This window comes from Solea solea, chromosome 20, assembly GCF_958295425.1.
Source record: "Solea solea chromosome 20, fSolSol10.1, whole genome shotgun sequence".
Taxonomy (NCBI): Eukaryota; Metazoa; Chordata; class Actinopteri; order Pleuronectiformes; family Soleidae; genus Solea; species Solea solea.
In genome coordinates this window covers 16,978,392-16,994,369 of record NC_081153.1, presented here as the reverse complement: position 1 = coordinate 16,994,369, position 15,978 = coordinate 16,978,392, and the positions used below count along the sequence as shown (strand labels likewise).

Here is a 15,978-nt window from a genome sequence, read left to right as displayed (position 1 = left end):
ACCTGTTACTCACACACACACACACACTTCCTGGAGAAGCTGCAGCCACAATTACCTACATACTGGGTCACGCCTAGAGCTTGTTCAGTTTATGGTCAAAGTTCACCTGTGAGCTGATAAAGTAACCAAACATGTCAACAACATATAAATAAAGTATAATTCAAAAAGTGCAGTGTGGCTGACTTGTTTATTTATCCTTCTCTCCTTGTTCTAGCATACAGGGAGTGGATGGCAGCCATTTTGACATATTGTGAAAGGTAAAGTACAGGTGTTACTCATATGGCTATTTTAGGTGATCTTTTAGGTTTCGAATCAAAGCTTTCAAAGCATTTGAACATTATACATCTGGGCAGACTAAGATAAGTAACATCAGTCTCTGGGGTTTTTTAGACATCATGTATTATTATTTAGTGGTTATTGCCAATTCTTGTACTGTCTCTATTATTATATGTCCAATTATCAAGTTGTGTTTTGTGTTATAACTTGTTCTTGTTTGAATAAAAACATTTTGGATGATTAAATAATGTGAAATCATCGGTAGAAACCACATTCATCAACCTGCTGAAGCTGGATTCAAAGTGTTCCCCTGATTGTGATACACATATTTTCTCTTTTCTTTTTTGTCTGTGTCTTTTCTACCACTTTGAAAATCTGTATAAATAAAACAGTGAAACAAAAATGCGTTCAAACATTTCAAATCTTATCCTTACATATGAAATAACACCAGGTAGCAACACAAATATGGGCTTATTGTATAAGCCTGAGAAGGAAAACATATCCTTGATCCTTTTTTTCCCCCGACATTCTTTCTATACTAAATATACAGAGATCCGATTGTGGTCTATGATCAGCCACAAGATTAAAACCAGTGACTGCTTTTAATCTTCCGGCTGATCACTGTTTTGAGGCCATAATCAAAGTTTAAAACTGGGTGGGTTTTTTTTTCGACATGCTCACAGGATAGCAACAGTATGTAAATGTAAAAAAAATAGAGAAAACATTTGCACATTCTGAGTGCTAAAACCAGTATATATAAACCAGTACAGCAAAGCCAGTCTGGTCTCCCACAAATGTTCAATGTGTACGATCTGTTTAGAAAAGAATGCGGGAAAGTATTTGAAGCAAACCTTTAACCGCGGATAGAGAATGATTGGTGTCGGGCCTGTAAAACGGCAAACGACATTATGTCAAGCAAAGGAAGGAAGTCCAAGACCACAAAGAGGCCAAAGGTTGCAGTTTGTTTGTTTGTATTATCTTTCCCTGTGTGTTTTAATGTTCCTGTGTGCCAAGAACAGAGGATCTGCAGTGTCAAGATTCTGACACACATTATATTCACTGAGCCTTATCCAGGTGCTTTTTGTGCCAACATTGAATCACTACCCAGGAAATGCTTATCATCACCCTCATTTTCTCATTTCAGCCAAAAAGAGACACAAGATGTTAAAACACTATCACATCTGTTGACATGTAAACACTTCATGTCAATTTGGCTCAGAAAAACTTGCTAACATGAATGTGTGATTCTAAAAATAGTTTTATTGCCAGTATGTCATAACTTTTAGTGCAATAACATATCACATCAACTCATACCTGGAACGAAACTGAGAATATAAAAATAACTTTGATTAAAAACTGACAAGTTCAGTTATTGCCGAGATCTTCATCCTTTCAGCTACTGGAGCTACTGGGGTGGTGGGGCTTCTGGAGCTTTTGGGGCTTCTGGAGCTTTTGGGGCTTCTGGAGCTTTTGGGGCTTCTGGAGCTTTTGGAGCTTCTGGAGCTTTTGGGGCTTCTGGAGCTTTTGGGGCTTCTGGAGCTTTTGGAGCTTCTGTAGCTTTTGGAGCTTCTGGAGCTTTTGGGGCTTCTGGAGCTTTTGGAGCTTCTGGAGCTTTTGGAGCCTCAGTTCGTTCTATGCCACATAATTTACTAAAACACAAAATCATATCAACATTATTCCACTTATTTAAGCTCAATGTCTACAAATGTTTGACTTATTGTAATGAAAAGCAGTTTCTGTGTCTTACTCTGCCATAGGGTCCTGCTTCACATGCTTACATACTGGACTAAAACCCTTCATCTGTTGTTTCAGGGTTTCTAGCTCCTTGTTCCAGGCTTCAGCCTCTGATTTTAAAGTAGCTTAAGGACAAACAAGAGAGGAAACATTTCAGAACCACATTTCTCCACATGATGGCAAAAAATAATCTGTGTAGCGATTGTGTTTTTACCTTCAGTCTCGGTGTTTGCCTTTTTTCCAACCTCCACCTCATCATTCGTCCTTTTCTAATAACAAAAGGAGCAGTGTGAGTAAAAACACAAAACTTGTGTTACACAAACAACCCTTCAAATCACCCTTACAATCATACTCAAGTTTTGGCAGCAAAGTAAACAATGCAGAAGTAACACTGACTCATGGAAATTGTATTGCTATTTCTTACACAAGGACACAAAGTTTACAAATCTATATACAGTAAACATATATATACATCTATATATGTCAGGTAAAATTGTTCATTTTCTTATTTTGGTTACAGTTATTGTCATCTTAGCGATCACTGCGATATCAGAACTTCACCTAAGACTCACCTAAACTAAGACTAAGGTGAGCAGTCTGCTGTTTGTTACAGTCTCACCATTTAGATGTCACTAAGTCTAAAAACACAACAAATAACTGTAAAACACAGAAATATCGCACACATCTGAGGTGATATTGTGATACATATTTTTACTGAATTATTGCCCCGCCCCCTTTTGGAAATTGAGATTAGAAGACGGATGGAACCACTAGCTATTCCTACTGTAATGTGACAAGGAGCGTCTTAACAGTCGATTAATCGAGTAATTGTTCAGCCCTAAAATACACACACTTCACCTGATCCATTTGACAGTTGTTCATTTCTGTTTTCTTCTTCTCCATCTCTGAGACGAGGTCGTTCAACTTCGCCTCCATGCCCTCCGCAGCTTTCTTCGCGTCCACCAGCAGCGACTCGACTGACGTTCTGAAGGTCTGCTGGTTTTCCGCTCGATCGCTTTTGAGTGTCAACTCCTTTAGTTGCCTCATAACAATCGGCTCTAACTTGAGCATCTCCTGATGCTGTCCCACGTTGACCACCACCAGACCCATGGAGACCATGACCGTTATAACGGTCACAATCCACGGAAAGCGCATCGTGGCGGTGTGTGCAGGGGAGAAGACACGACACCTGTGAAACCAATGCTCGACGCGGGGAACAGTTATTACTAGTGAGGGTGTGACAGTCAAACAAACGCTGGGCAACAGGCTTCCTGCACTCTGCACTCCGAGTCACCTGCTGTCAACTTCCTGCTTCCCTTTCACAGAGATTCCATTGACAGTCATTTAGCATCTTATAGCGTTTCTTCGTAACTGCACCTGCTTCTCCAGTGACTGCTGCTTAATATTCTTAATACTCACAATTAGAATTAGAATTATTTTATTTGCACACACATACACACCAGAGCATGTAACCAGAGGTGGAAAGAGTACTGAAATATTCTATTCAAGTAAAAGTAGGCTGCCACTATTTTGATAAAAAATTTTAAAAGTAAAAAAGTACCTCGAGTAAAACGTACTTTTTTTTTAACAAGGTTGTTTTTTTTCTTGTGTCATGCAAAAAGTAAACTAAGGCAAACCTTTACAAATGAAAGTGCTAAAAAATACAAATACACATGTACTTACAATGTATTAGTCAAAATGGGTCAAAGGTTCATCGTTGTCACAACCGAACAAGGACTTGAACCCAATAGCACGACTCAGAGACAACTTCCAAAAATATTCCAATTTATTGGACAAAGTAACAAATAAAAATCACTCTCAAAAGGAGGAAAAGTATCAACAGAAAATCACTCTATCGAGGAATCACTAGATAAGCAAAAGGCAAAAGTAACAAATTATAATCACTCACTGGGAGGAGACAAAAGGTCTGGGCAAGGTGCCAAATCAAAATCACTCTTCACGAGGAAAAAACTCTGATGGCTCAAAAAGGGACAAAACAAAGTAGCAACTAAGAAAAGCAAAAACCTTACAAACAATTGACGTGGCATGGATTGGCGTGGGTTCTCTGGCATGACAGACAAGACGAACTGACACAGGGTAAAGGGAAGCACAGGCTATATGTGAACTCAAAGTAATGGGGAACAGGTGGAAACAATCAGGGCGGGGAAGATAATCAGACTGGGGGAAAACTACAGGGGAAGGGCAAGTTAGCTAAAACAAGAGGAAAGAGAGATGTCAAAATAAAGCAGGAAGTTACAAGACAAAAAATAGAAGGCAAAACTAAACATAACTTAACACAACTTTCTAGATATGACAGTACCCCCCCCTCTAGGGACGGCTCCTGACGGCCCAGATAACCGAGGGTGGCGTCTGTAAAAGTCTGTGATGAGGTCAGGATCCACAATAAAGCTGGCAGGAACCCATGATCGTTCCTCTGGACCGTAGCCCTCCCAATCCACCAGGAACTGCCTGCCCCGGCCCCTGTTGCGCACAGCCAGCAGAGCCTTGACTGAGTAGACAGGACCGCCGTCGACCATCTGGGGAGGTGGAGGGGGTACGGCCGCGGGCACCATGAGGCTTTCCTTAACCGGTTTCACCCGGCTGACGTGGAAGGTGGGGTGGACTCTCATGGACCGGGGCAAACGCAGACGGACAGCTGAAGGGCCGATGACCTTGGACACTGGGAAAGGCCCCACGAACCGTGGAGCCAACTTCCTGGAGGCGACTTGGAGAGGCAAATCCCGCGTAGAGAGCCAGACCTTCTGGCCAGGCTTGTATACCGGAGCAGGTCGGCGCCTCCGATCAGCAGCCCTCTTCATGCGGTCCACACTGCGTAGGAGGGCCTTACGGGCAGCTGCCCAGATGCGGTGGCATCGTCGGACCATGGCATGGGCCGACGGGACGATGATCTCCTTTTCCGTCTCCGAGAAGACAGGGGGCTGGTAGCCGAAGACGCACTGGAATGGAGACATGCCAGTGGCCGAGGTGAGAAGAGAGTTGTGGGCATATTCCACCCACACCAGCTTCTGGCTCCAGGAAGCCGGATTCTGCGACACCAGGCATCGAAGACATGTCTCTAACTCCTGGTTGAGACGTTCCGTCTGGCCGTTGGCTTCTGGGTGATAACCAGAGGTGAGGCTGACGGTGGCTCCAATGAGCTTGCAGAACTCTTTCCAGAACCTGGATATGAACTGGGGCCCCCGGTCTGAAACAATGTCTTTGGGAAAACCATGAATACGAAAAACGTGAGTCATCATAATCTCTGCCGTTCTTTTGGCAGATGGAAGCTTGGGTAATGCTATGAAATGAGTCATTTTAGAAAACCTGTCTACCACTGTGAGCACAGTGGTGTTCCCTTCAGAGACCGGGAGCCCCGTGACGAAGTCCAGTGAGATCTCAGCCCACGGACGAGTGGGAACAGGGAGTGGCTGCAGCAACCCCATCTGCGCTCTGGAGGAGGTCTTGTTGCGGGCACAGATGGAACACGCCTCCACATACTCCCGAACCTCCCTCTCCATGGAGGGCCACCAAAACCTCTGGGAAATGACGTACATGGTCCTCTTAACTCCTGGATGGCAGGTGAGCAGTCCGGTGTGAGCCCAATGGATCACCTGTGGACGCATATCAACAGGGACAAACAAGCGATTCTCCGGACAACCACTAGGTGTCGGATTCTCACCATTAGCCTGCTTCACCTTAGATTCTATCTGCCAACTCACCGCTCCTACCACACGGTTCAGTGGTAGGATGGGCTCCGGTTCCTTGGCAGTAGGCTCGGGGTCAAACAGACGGGACAAGGCATCGGGCTTGGTGTTCTGGGACCCCGGCCTATAAGACAAAACAAAGTTAAATCTGTTAAAAAAAAAAGTCCACCTGGCTTGGCGAGAGTTCAGTCTTTTTGCTTTGCGGATATATTCCAGATTCTTATGATCTGTCCATACAATAAATGGGTGCTGTGCACCCTCTAACCAATGTCTCCACTCTTCCAAAGCTTTTTTCACTGCTAATAACTCACGGTTCCCAACATCGTAGTTTCTCTCTGCCGGCGAGAGTTTATGAGACAGGAAGGCGCAGGGATGAAGCTTGTTGTCCTTCTCAGAGTGCTGGGAGAGTACTGCTCCCACTCCATTATTGGAGGCATCCACCTCCACCACGAACTGCCGGCTGGGATCAGGAACAGTGAGAATGGGGGCAGTGGTGAACCGCACTTTGAGCTGTCTGAAGGCCTCCTCAGCTTGAGGGGACCACAAAAAGGGAGACTGAGGAGAAGTGAGTGCATGTAGAGGTGCAGCTGTGGCACTGAAGTTTCGGATAAACCTCCTATAAAAGTTAGCAAATCCTAAAAATTGCTGAACCTTCTTGCGGTTATCAGGTGTTGGCCACTGAGCCACAGCGCTAACTTTAGCCGGATCCATTTGCACCTTTCCAGGGGCTATGATGAAGCCAAGGAAAGATACAGTGTCGGCATGGAATTCACTCTTTTCTGTCTTGACATATAATTGGTTCTCCAGCAATCGCTGGAGAACCTGCCGTACATGATGCACATGAGAGTCTAAATCTGGGGAGAAGATCAATATGTCATCTAAATACACAAACACAAAGTGGTTCAGGAAGTCTCTCAGTACATCATTGATCATTGCTTGGAAGACAGCAGGAGCATTGGTCAACCCAAACGGCATGACTAGGTACTCGTAATGACCACTAGGAGTGTTAAAGCCTGTTTTCCATTCATCCCCCTCTCTGATCCTAACCAGATGATAGGCGTTTCTGAGGTCTAATTTAGTGAAAACCTTAGCCTGCTGAAGCTGATCAAAAGCTGATGACATTAGTGGCAGAGGGTACCGATTCTTAACAGTTATGTCATTAAGTGGTGCATAGTCTATACATGGTCGAAGTGTCCCATCTTTCTTTTCCACAAAAAAGAACCCTGCCCCCGCTGGAGATGAAGAGGGGCGGATAAGACCAGCCTTTAATGAGGACTCAATATATTCAGTCATAGCCTTCTTTTCGGGGCCAGAGATGGAGTACAGTCTACCCTTAGGAATAGGGGACCCTGGGATCAAATCAATTGGGCAATCATAAGGCCTGTGGGGAGGAAGGGAAGTTGCCTTCTTTTTACTAAATACCTCGCTCAACTCGTGGTAACATCTTGGGACTGAAGTCAGGTCAGGAGTTTCAGAGTCTGTGACATGAACAGAGGCAATGTTATCACTAGTTTTCACATTATGACAGGACTTTAAACACTTGGTTTTACATTCTTCTGCCCAGTTCAAGACCCTCCCAGTACTCCAGTCAATGTGTGGGTTATGTTTCTTCAGCCAGGGAAAACCCAAAATGAGAGGATACTGGGCAGATTTATATAAATGAAATTGCATAAGTTCATAGTGGTTATCAATGATAACTGTGAGCAGTTCAGTCTTGTGTGTCACTCGAAAAATCAGACTACCATCGAGAGCGCTGGCCTCTATAGGCTGAGATAATTGTTCTGTCTTTAGCTTGAGTCTCATGGCAAAATCCCAGTCCATGAGACTTTCATCAGCCCCCGAGTCAATGAGAGTCTCCAAACTAAGTGTGGTGTTGTGATGCCTCACCTTAGTCTGGGTTAAAGCTCGAGGAGGGAATTCCGTGGAGGAGAAACGTCTCCCCAGTACCCCCCTGTCGACTGATGAGCCTGTGCCTTTTGCCGGACACGCTGCTAGCAGATGCCCTTGCTGTCCGCAATAGAAGCACCTGCCTTCCTGCAGGCGACGACGGCGCTCCGCTGTGGACAGTTTGGTTCGCCCCAACTGCATGGGCTCCTCCACCTCCTCGGAGGGCCACTGCCTCGGGGTAACGGGTGATGGAGCACGTGAGGAGCTCCGCCAACTGGGTGTAGTGACAGCAGCGCGACCCTGATGACGACCAGCTGTAGAGGCCATTCGGCTTCGTTGTCGCTCCTGTAAGCGGTTGTCTGTTCTTATGGCCAGAGTTATTACTGAGTCTAGATCAGAAGGCAAATCTAGGGGCACTAACAAGTCTTGAATTTGATCTGAAAGTCCCTTGAGAAAAACATCATACAGGGCCGTGGCATTCCATCCGCTATCCGTGGCTAGGGTGCGAAAGCGGATAGCATAGTCCCAAACAGAGTCTCTATTTTGTTTGATGTTGCTCAACTCACGTGCTTTCTCTCGGTCGGATGAGAGGGGATCGAAAGCCTTCCTCAGAGCCTGTTTGAACTCCTTGAGGGATCCACAGATCAGTGAATTCCGAGACCATTCAGCCGTAGCCCATGCCCTCGCCCTCCCGGTGAGGTGGGAGATCATGAATGCCACCTTGGATCGTTCCGTAGGAAAGGCTGAGGGCGAGTGTTCATAATGCATATCACAGTCCACAATAAACGGCCGACATCCTCCTGACTCACCGGAAAACTTTTCTGGGGGGGAAAGGCGAAGAGCCGTGGCATGGGGAGCTGAGATCGATGACGCTCTAGCATCCGCCGGAGTTGGCGTGGTCATGGTGTCTGAGGAAGACGTGAGATGAGCAAGGACTTGATGTACTTGGTTTGCCAGGAGGTTAACTTGGGTTGTTATAGAGGCTTTGAACTCCTCCTGACTTTTAGCCACTCCCTTCACACCACTGTGCAGAGAGGCCATGTGCTCCTCCTGCTGAGTCAGGCGGGTGTTCTGGGAGCGAACAGCCGCTGTCAGTTGTTCTGAGTCGGCTGGGTTCATGCTGGTCAGTTCGTAATGTCACAACCGAACAAGGACTTGAACCCAATAGCACGACTCAGAGACAACTTCCAAAAATATTCCAATTTATTGGACAAAGTAACAAATAAAAATCACTCTCAAAAGGAGGAAAAGTATCAACAGAAAATCACTCTATCGAGGAATCACTAGATAAGCAAAAGGCAAAAGTAACAAATTATAATCACTCACTGGGAGGAGACAAAAGGTCTGGGCAAGGTGCCAAATCAAAATCACTCTTCACGAGGAAAAAACTCTGATGGCTCAAAAAGGGACAAAACAAAGTAGCAACTAAGAAAAGCAAAAACCTTACAAACAATTGACGTGGCATGGATTGGCGTGGGTTCTCTGGCATGACAGACAAGACGAACTGACACAGGGTAAAGGGAAGCACAGGCTATATGTGAACTCAAAGTAATGGGGAACAGGTGGAAACAATCAGGGCGGGGAAGATAATCAGACTGGGGGAAAACTACAGGGGAAGGGCAAGTTAGCTAAAACAAGAGGAAAGAGAGATGTCAAAATAAAGCAGGAAGTTACAAGACAAAAAATAGAAGGCAAAACTAAACATAACTTAACACAACTTTCTAGATATGACAATCGTTCACTCACCTGTCCTCATCATTCACTGCCAAAGTTTCTGGTACGTGGTTTTTATTTAGATTTTATATATATATATTTTTATAATATATATACAGATGTGATTGAAAACATAGCTAAGTACAGTACTTCCAACAAATTTAATTAACATCTACCTAAATACATTTTCCACCTCTGCATGCAACCCATCCTTTTAACGCAGTAGTGAACACACACAATCCAGGGACAGGGGCAGTGGGCAGTACTTATCTCAGGGGCACTCCAGCCCTTGTGACCCGTCCAGGGATTTGAACCAGATCTTTATTTTTGATACTCAAAAATAATAATAATGTGTACAGAGCCCACGTAGGTTCATGGTGGGAAACATTTTTAAACAGAACCTTTGTGTTCCCTCGCAGTATTTGTAGATGAGGTATGAGTGAGTGAGGGAGAATAGGTCTACTCAGGCATGGAGAGTGAGAACGAAAAATATTGCGAGAGAAATGCAAAAGAATGACGAAGGAATGCTAAAGTTCACACTAAAAAAATTCCCCACCTGACCCTATGGGGGTTCCTTACCTGTGTGTATCTCTTGCCGTTCTGTTTTATTCCACGTAAAGTAGAATGTTCTGTTCTGGGTGATATATGGCCGAAATGGTTTTCACGATAAACATTTTTAAAATCAATTATCATGATTAATCATGAGATTTTTGAAGATTAAATTTAGCTTCTGAGAGAAAATTGCAGAAATAGGAAATTGTGGTTGAAACTTGTTCATTGGCAGAAAATGCAAACACTGAAACATCTCTCAAATCTAAGATAATATATATATATATATATATATATATATATATTGTATATTGAGTTTCTGTCCTTTTGCCTTCAAAGAAAATCTTGAATTCACAGCCACCGTATTTAAACAGATAAGGGGTTTAAAAAAAATTATTTTAAAAATTATTTTAAACTGCTGCATTACTAATGAATATGTCAGATGGACATCTGTGCATCAGTTTCATATTTGTAGTTCATCAAAGGAGGGCAGCTTAACCTGCTCATCAGGAAATGTTGTTGTTGTTGCAAGGGATCAGAACATTGGCAACTTTCTGTGAGGTTTCTGTTGTGTCAAATACAAAACGCAGGGTTTTAATGTTACAGGTGGATCGCATGGATGTTAAATGCAAATTTAAAAATAAAGAGGAGAGAGAAAATGTGAAACAGAAAATCTAACTTGACTGGTCTCCTCATCTTTACAAAAAATAAATACATCAAAAAAGATTTTCATATCTGTTTTTTAATCCAATCTGTAGAGCAGGGTCTTTGGTACTTTAGCCAATTTTGTGCAAATTATAAAATACACTTTTAAACAAGTGAGCTGAAATGTCACTTGCAGCAGACAGACAAGTGGAAACAAAGGTTTGCCCACAAACGACACAGTACCACCGGATTTTCAGGTTTCACTTGGGTGGAATGAAAATGATGTACTGCAAGTCTGCTCTGAGCGTAATCTGTGTGGTGATGGTTTGTAAATGATTACAAATGGTTGTACTGACTCTTGTCTGCTGTTTCTGAATGTTTTATTTTCTTATATCATTGTGTATTTGCTTGTTTTTTTTTTTAATATCTCCCTATATGGCCTCTATCTGTCGGTGTTTATAACTAATTACAGATAGTTTTCTTCAGTCTACAGAAATATATTATTAATATATAAAAATACATTATCAATATCAACGATGATCCGCAGGACAATAAACAGGCTAAAACAAGCACCTTTTATATCAGAAAATTACATTTGATACTGAAGTACAGTAAATTTCATATACTTTAAGACTTCTCCTTAAGTAATATTATTAAAAAGTGACTTCAACTTCTACCAAAGTCATTTTCCGCGAAAGATACTTGTACTTTTACTCAAGTATCGCTTATTCAGTGAATGTATGGTAATACTTTATCTTCATCTGCCTTCAATGACATTATTACATCATGACAGAACATGGAAAAGATGCAAAGGTCACCAAACTGGTTAGAGTTTTTTCATCATGTGTCTAACTTTACTGATCTTCACAGCCTTGTGATGGCTCAAAAATGAAAGTTGAGGTGTACCGCACTGCACTGCACAAAGCTAAGCTAATGGTCTCCTGACTTAACCAATGTATGGATACAAAACTGGCATCCATCTTCCCTTGGCCCTTTAAACAAGTGAACAAACGAGTTTGGCAAAGCATTTCTCAAACTGTTGAACCACACCTTTTGAAATACCTAGCCCGGTCTTCGTCTTTGTAAGTGACCCTGAGACTCAGTTAAGTGTAAACAATGCTCTTCATACCGGTCACACTGCCTTCTTCTTAGTCATAACCATGAACATGCCAGCAGATTATAAAGCCCTGACAATGCCACTGAGAAGTAGAAGATCCATTCGTCACTATGTGACATTTCTAGAACTATGGTTGTTAAGCTTCCTCTGGTGGTAAAATCAGAAACACTGCTCTACTGTGTAGACCAGGGTATGTAATCAGAGTACAGCTGAGGAAGTTTGACCAGCAAAACAAATTTAAATAATAATAATTAGAGTCACCTTATCTCTTACTCCATGTTAATCTAATTTCATTATATCAGTGTCTGAAGTATATGTGAGGAAGAGGAGGATTATGAGAGAGCAAATTATCTTATTGTGTGTGGGTTTCTACTGGTTCTCCGGTTTCCTCCCACTGTCCAAAAACATACAGATTTAGTCTAGGGAGAAGAAAAAAACAGTTTGTCATATTATACACTATAATATTGTCATTTTAGTAACTTTCATCCATGATCAAAGAAGTTGAGAAATGGCAGATTGTTCTTGAACAGTGCCTCCCAAACTTTTTACACGACAAACTACTGAGACCCACTTTACAGCTTAAATCATAACAAAAGCAAATTTGTGCATCTCTGACTATTTTACTAGCATCTCTGTGACACCTTGTAACATTGACTAGAGGACAGACGGTTATTTTCACTCTGTGCATCCATTGAAGTAATTGCTTTGTTTTTTCAGAGCAGCAGCAGCAGCAGCTGGGTGTGATCTTTACAGGTAACGGAGGATGCTGTCGGATTGACCGATTCACCATGACATGGATGGGCACTGGCTTTATTACAAAAGATAATACAAAAAACACCCCCAGTTCTTGAGCTAACATTCTTTATCTCTCAAATTGATGTATAATAGATGCTAAAGCTCCATTGTGGAGTTTTCAAGAATAAATATAGATTGCATGTAGTTTATCTCACCAAGACTATTTTTCTTTTCCTTACCCATAATTTGAGAATACCTGAGCACCACTCAGGTTCTCCTGACTCTGAATGCGTCCTTTCCAGTAATATCTCCCCTAGACTTGAGTCCAACTCAGAGGTGAATTTTTTTGTTTTGGTATTTGGTAACGAGAGTTGGAGGGAGTGACTATAAAGAACATCATGGCTCAACATCCCTCTGATAAACCTCACCCATGGCAGTCACCTTGACCTTGGCGCTGCCTTGTAAAGAGGGAAGCGCTGCAACCCCAACTGAGAAACAAGTATCCCAGGCCACTCCTGTGGTTTTGCATGAAGAGGAGGGTAGGCAAATAAAGTATCACCAACAACATCCTCATTCAAGCCCTACATTCAAAATTGACTACTGCCATCCAAAAGATATGAGCACATAGGACACTCATTGTTGCAGCTGATAAAGGTGAGGCTACTTTAGATTCATTTAATTCAATGAACTTTCCCCATGCACAATCAATGGAAGTTCATCAAAGGACAAAAACATTACAATTCTGCTTCAAGTAAGGTTTAATCTAGAACTAAAGTAGCAACAATTCTGTTGACTTACCAAACACCAGTAAACTCACAAGACAGCAGACACGGCCGTTTACTGATGAATCTAAAATAATGTATATACATATTGAAAACAATTTATCTACATGGACAACACAACTTATCCTACTGTTTTTGGATGAAAGTTATCCTACAATTGCAATAAACCACATTATGGGATTGTGATACGTTTGCCGTGCTCACACTTACGTATGTTAGCTGTAACCATTAGATTTTAAAGATTTATGAAGGGATTTGTTTGAGAGATTATTACTGCCAATCCTTTAGATGTCTTAAAAAGAGTTAATAAATAACTGCACCTGAAGCACAAAACCTGGGATCTGGATAATTGGCATCATGGTTGATGCCCTTTTGTCTGGGTGACACAGTGAAGGTGTGAACCTGCACAGGTGCCAAGTTATACTAAGTATTTTGAATATGCTATTATGTAAACATGATGAGATTTAGAAAAAAATGTGGACCTGAGTCACATTCAAATGTATTTCGAATGTGTAAAATAATAGTTTTATAGTGTGGATATTTATATGTAGATGCACATAGTTATTTGTTTATCACTGATTTCTTCTCACTGGGTAAGTGTAAGTAAATGAAGCCATGCCAAAGATCATAAACACAGATTTCAATAAATATAATGTGGGTTACTGTGAGCAGCATCTTAAATTTCTGAACAGTTTGTCTTAGTGTTGAATAGCAAATGTTAAACAAATATTAACAATATGAGCTGTCAAAGGGTCAGTAACTAACTAAAAGCACAATAGAGACAGCAGAAATAGTAGTATGCAGATTGGATGACTTTGAGTCAAAAAAGAGGTGTATTTTGGAGAGTGTAAACCATCCCGTCTGATAACAGGAGGAACACTCGGACAGTTTTTGAAAACAAGAACTGAGGGAGTTTACCGAAACTGCCAAAGTTGGGGGAAAATACTCGGAATGGTTTTGATAAACATGCCAGTGTTGAGATAAAATATTCCACCACTGACCTTGGTGTCTTCATTTTCAAATGACTAAGGACCTAAAGACCTCAGAGGAATGGTTTTGTACATTGCAGACGCCAGCACATATCACTGAAGTGTTGCATCTTGACATGTTTCAATATTAAGTGACTCCCCCAACCTCCATTCATACATACCATCTTTCCTCCTCACCTCTTCCAACTCCACTTCCAGGCATTGCACGCCCACAAATTCTCTTTTTCCCAGATATAAGCGGTTTGCTGATCCAGTCTGAAAGAGAGACAAATCTGCCTCTTTGAAATTCAGTTCCCATCACAGCTCTGTAACTATGACTTCACTTGGAGGCCTCACAGGTTTTTGGGTCATTGCAATGCTGACTCGTTATGGAGGTAATTTCTTCTAGATTCTGTGACTCATTTTTGGTGTATACTATAACATTTGCAATGTTGTTCAAATCTGTGCTGCTTTATGTTTGATCTCCACAGAAGCCCAAGGACACTCTCTCAATGAGCCTGATGTCCCTTTTCCGCCCGCCTCTCCTACGGTTCAAAACCTTGCTGCCATTTGCCATCAGGGTCAGGGTCGACCCAGGTACCCGGCCAGCTTCTTCCCTGTCTCTGGTGCAAGTCACTTTCGCCGTTGTGGAAATGCCATCAACCGCCTGGAGTCGTGGTACAGTTTGTGCTGCAGTGGACATGCGGCACAGCAGAGTCAGCTCCTCTGCTGCGCCCAACAAGCTGTGAGTCTCTGAAATTTAAAGAGAGACAGATACAACTGTAGGTGTAAGATCACATGATGTTGCACATGGTGAAGAGAGATTCCTTTATCTTAATTAATAATTAAGTTAATGTTTAAGGTGAAAAATGATGATATACAATAAACAGCATATTCTTACTATCGTAACACTTTTCATATAGTTCTACAAGCTCATTTTATGTGTAGAGATAATGTTACACAAATGAAATACTTGTGACATTGTCATGTTTTTTTTCTCACAGTGGAAACAAGCTTTGTCTAAGTTCTGTGCTGAGGAATATTCCACCATGACTCTCCCATATGAGTGCTGTGAGGACAGAGGGGATGCACGGTGGAAATGCTTCGACAGCGAGCTGCCTAATCCAAACTACAGCTCAACACCAGGGTACACTGCACCCGAGCTGCCAGCGGAGCCAGGATTCACCTTTGATAGTAATGCTTGTTAGAGGTAAAATGGGGGGGGGCGACAACTCAGTGCAATGTTGAAATACACTTTTTGATAAACAAAAATTGTGTTAATAAAATAAACCTGTTTGGACAAGAAGAAGAAAAAATAAAATGATGCTTAAACTAAATAATCAGTCAAATATGGAAGATTCTGCTGAGCTGATGCTTTGTATTGTTTCCTGTGGATCTTCATCTTTGGTGTCAGAAACGATAAAAAGAAAAGACTTGCTATTGCCCAACAATAGCATGTGTTTCCTGCTTTTCCACTCAATTTCATCATTCAGAATACTATTAAATTTATAATAGATAAAACCATATTTCACTGTCGGGATTTGTGACCAATTTACATCAACTTCTACATATTTTCTTTAAATATATATGTTTTGTGTCATGGTAGACATGTCTAGCGAGCACCAGCAGGAAGACAAGAGAAGACGAAGAATACTGTTCATCTGTGTAATAAAACAAGTCTCCACTAGGCGTCAGTGTTGGTTACAATAGTGTGTGAAACATGTCAGTGAACTGTTCATGAATGTCAGTCACAAATAAACAGTTTGATCACTTCAATTCTGTGTCGATTGAGTTTATTATTTGTTTACTAGTTGTGCATCCTCTCCTAAAGTACCGAGGACCTTTGTACAATATCGTATCCTATACTA

The 15,978-nt window shown here is 42.0% G+C and overlaps 2 protein-coding genes across 2 annotated transcripts; one reads left to right on the top strand and one right to left on the bottom strand.

Annotated features, from left to right (window-relative positions):
* Nucleotides 1-1,516: 1,516 nt before the first annotated feature.
* On the bottom strand, nucleotides 1,517-3,317 carry LOC131447483 (IgA FC receptor-like). The gene is made up of 4 exons (XM_058619296.1): nucleotides 2,869-3,317; nucleotides 2,225-2,279; nucleotides 2,024-2,135; nucleotides 1,517-1,925 (listed from the first exon to the last, which is right to left on the bottom strand). The coding sequence occupies exons 1-4, from the start codon at nucleotides 3,163-3,165 to the stop codon at nucleotides 1,682-1,684; spliced, it is 708 nt and encodes a 235-aa protein (XP_058475279.1). The 5' UTR covers nucleotides 3,166-3,317; the 3' UTR covers nucleotides 1,517-1,681.
* A 10,993-nt stretch (nucleotides 3,318-14,310) lies between these two features.
* Nucleotides 14,311-15,886, top strand: LOC131447110 (extracellular matrix protein 1-like). The gene is made up of 4 exons (XM_058618577.1): nucleotides 14,311-14,505; nucleotides 14,602-14,855; nucleotides 15,115-15,320; nucleotides 15,717-15,886. The coding sequence occupies exons 1-3, from the start codon at nucleotides 14,445-14,447 to the stop codon at nucleotides 15,316-15,318; spliced, it is 519 nt and encodes a 172-aa protein (XP_058474560.1). The 5' UTR covers nucleotides 14,311-14,444; the 3' UTR covers nucleotides 15,319-15,320; nucleotides 15,717-15,886.
* Nucleotides 15,887-15,978: the final 92 nt, after the last annotated feature.

Coding starts and splice junctions, on each gene's coding strand:
- LOC131447483 (XM_058619296.1), bottom strand. CDS start 3,165: ATGCGCTTTCCGTGGATTGTGACCGTTATAACGGTCATGGTCTCCATG. Junction 2,280..2,868: donor ACAACTGTCAAATGGATCAG/GTGAAGTGTGTG, acceptor TTTTGTTATTAG/AAAAGGACGAATGATGAGGT. Junction 2,136..2,224: donor GGCAAACACCGAGACTGAAG/GTAAAAACACAA, acceptor TTTGTCCTTAAG/CTACTTTAAAATCAGAGGCT.
- LOC131447110 (XM_058618577.1), top strand. CDS start 14,445: ATGACTTCACTTGGAGGCCTCACAGGTTTTTGGGTCATTGCAATGCTG. Junction 14,506..14,601: donor AATGCTGACTCGTTATGGAG/GTAATTTCTTCT, acceptor TGATCTCCACAG/AAGCCCAAGGACACTCTCTC. Junction 14,856..15,114: donor TCTGCTGCGCCCAACAAGCT/GTGAGTCTCTGA, acceptor TTTTTCTCACAG/TGGAAACAAGCTTTGTCTAA.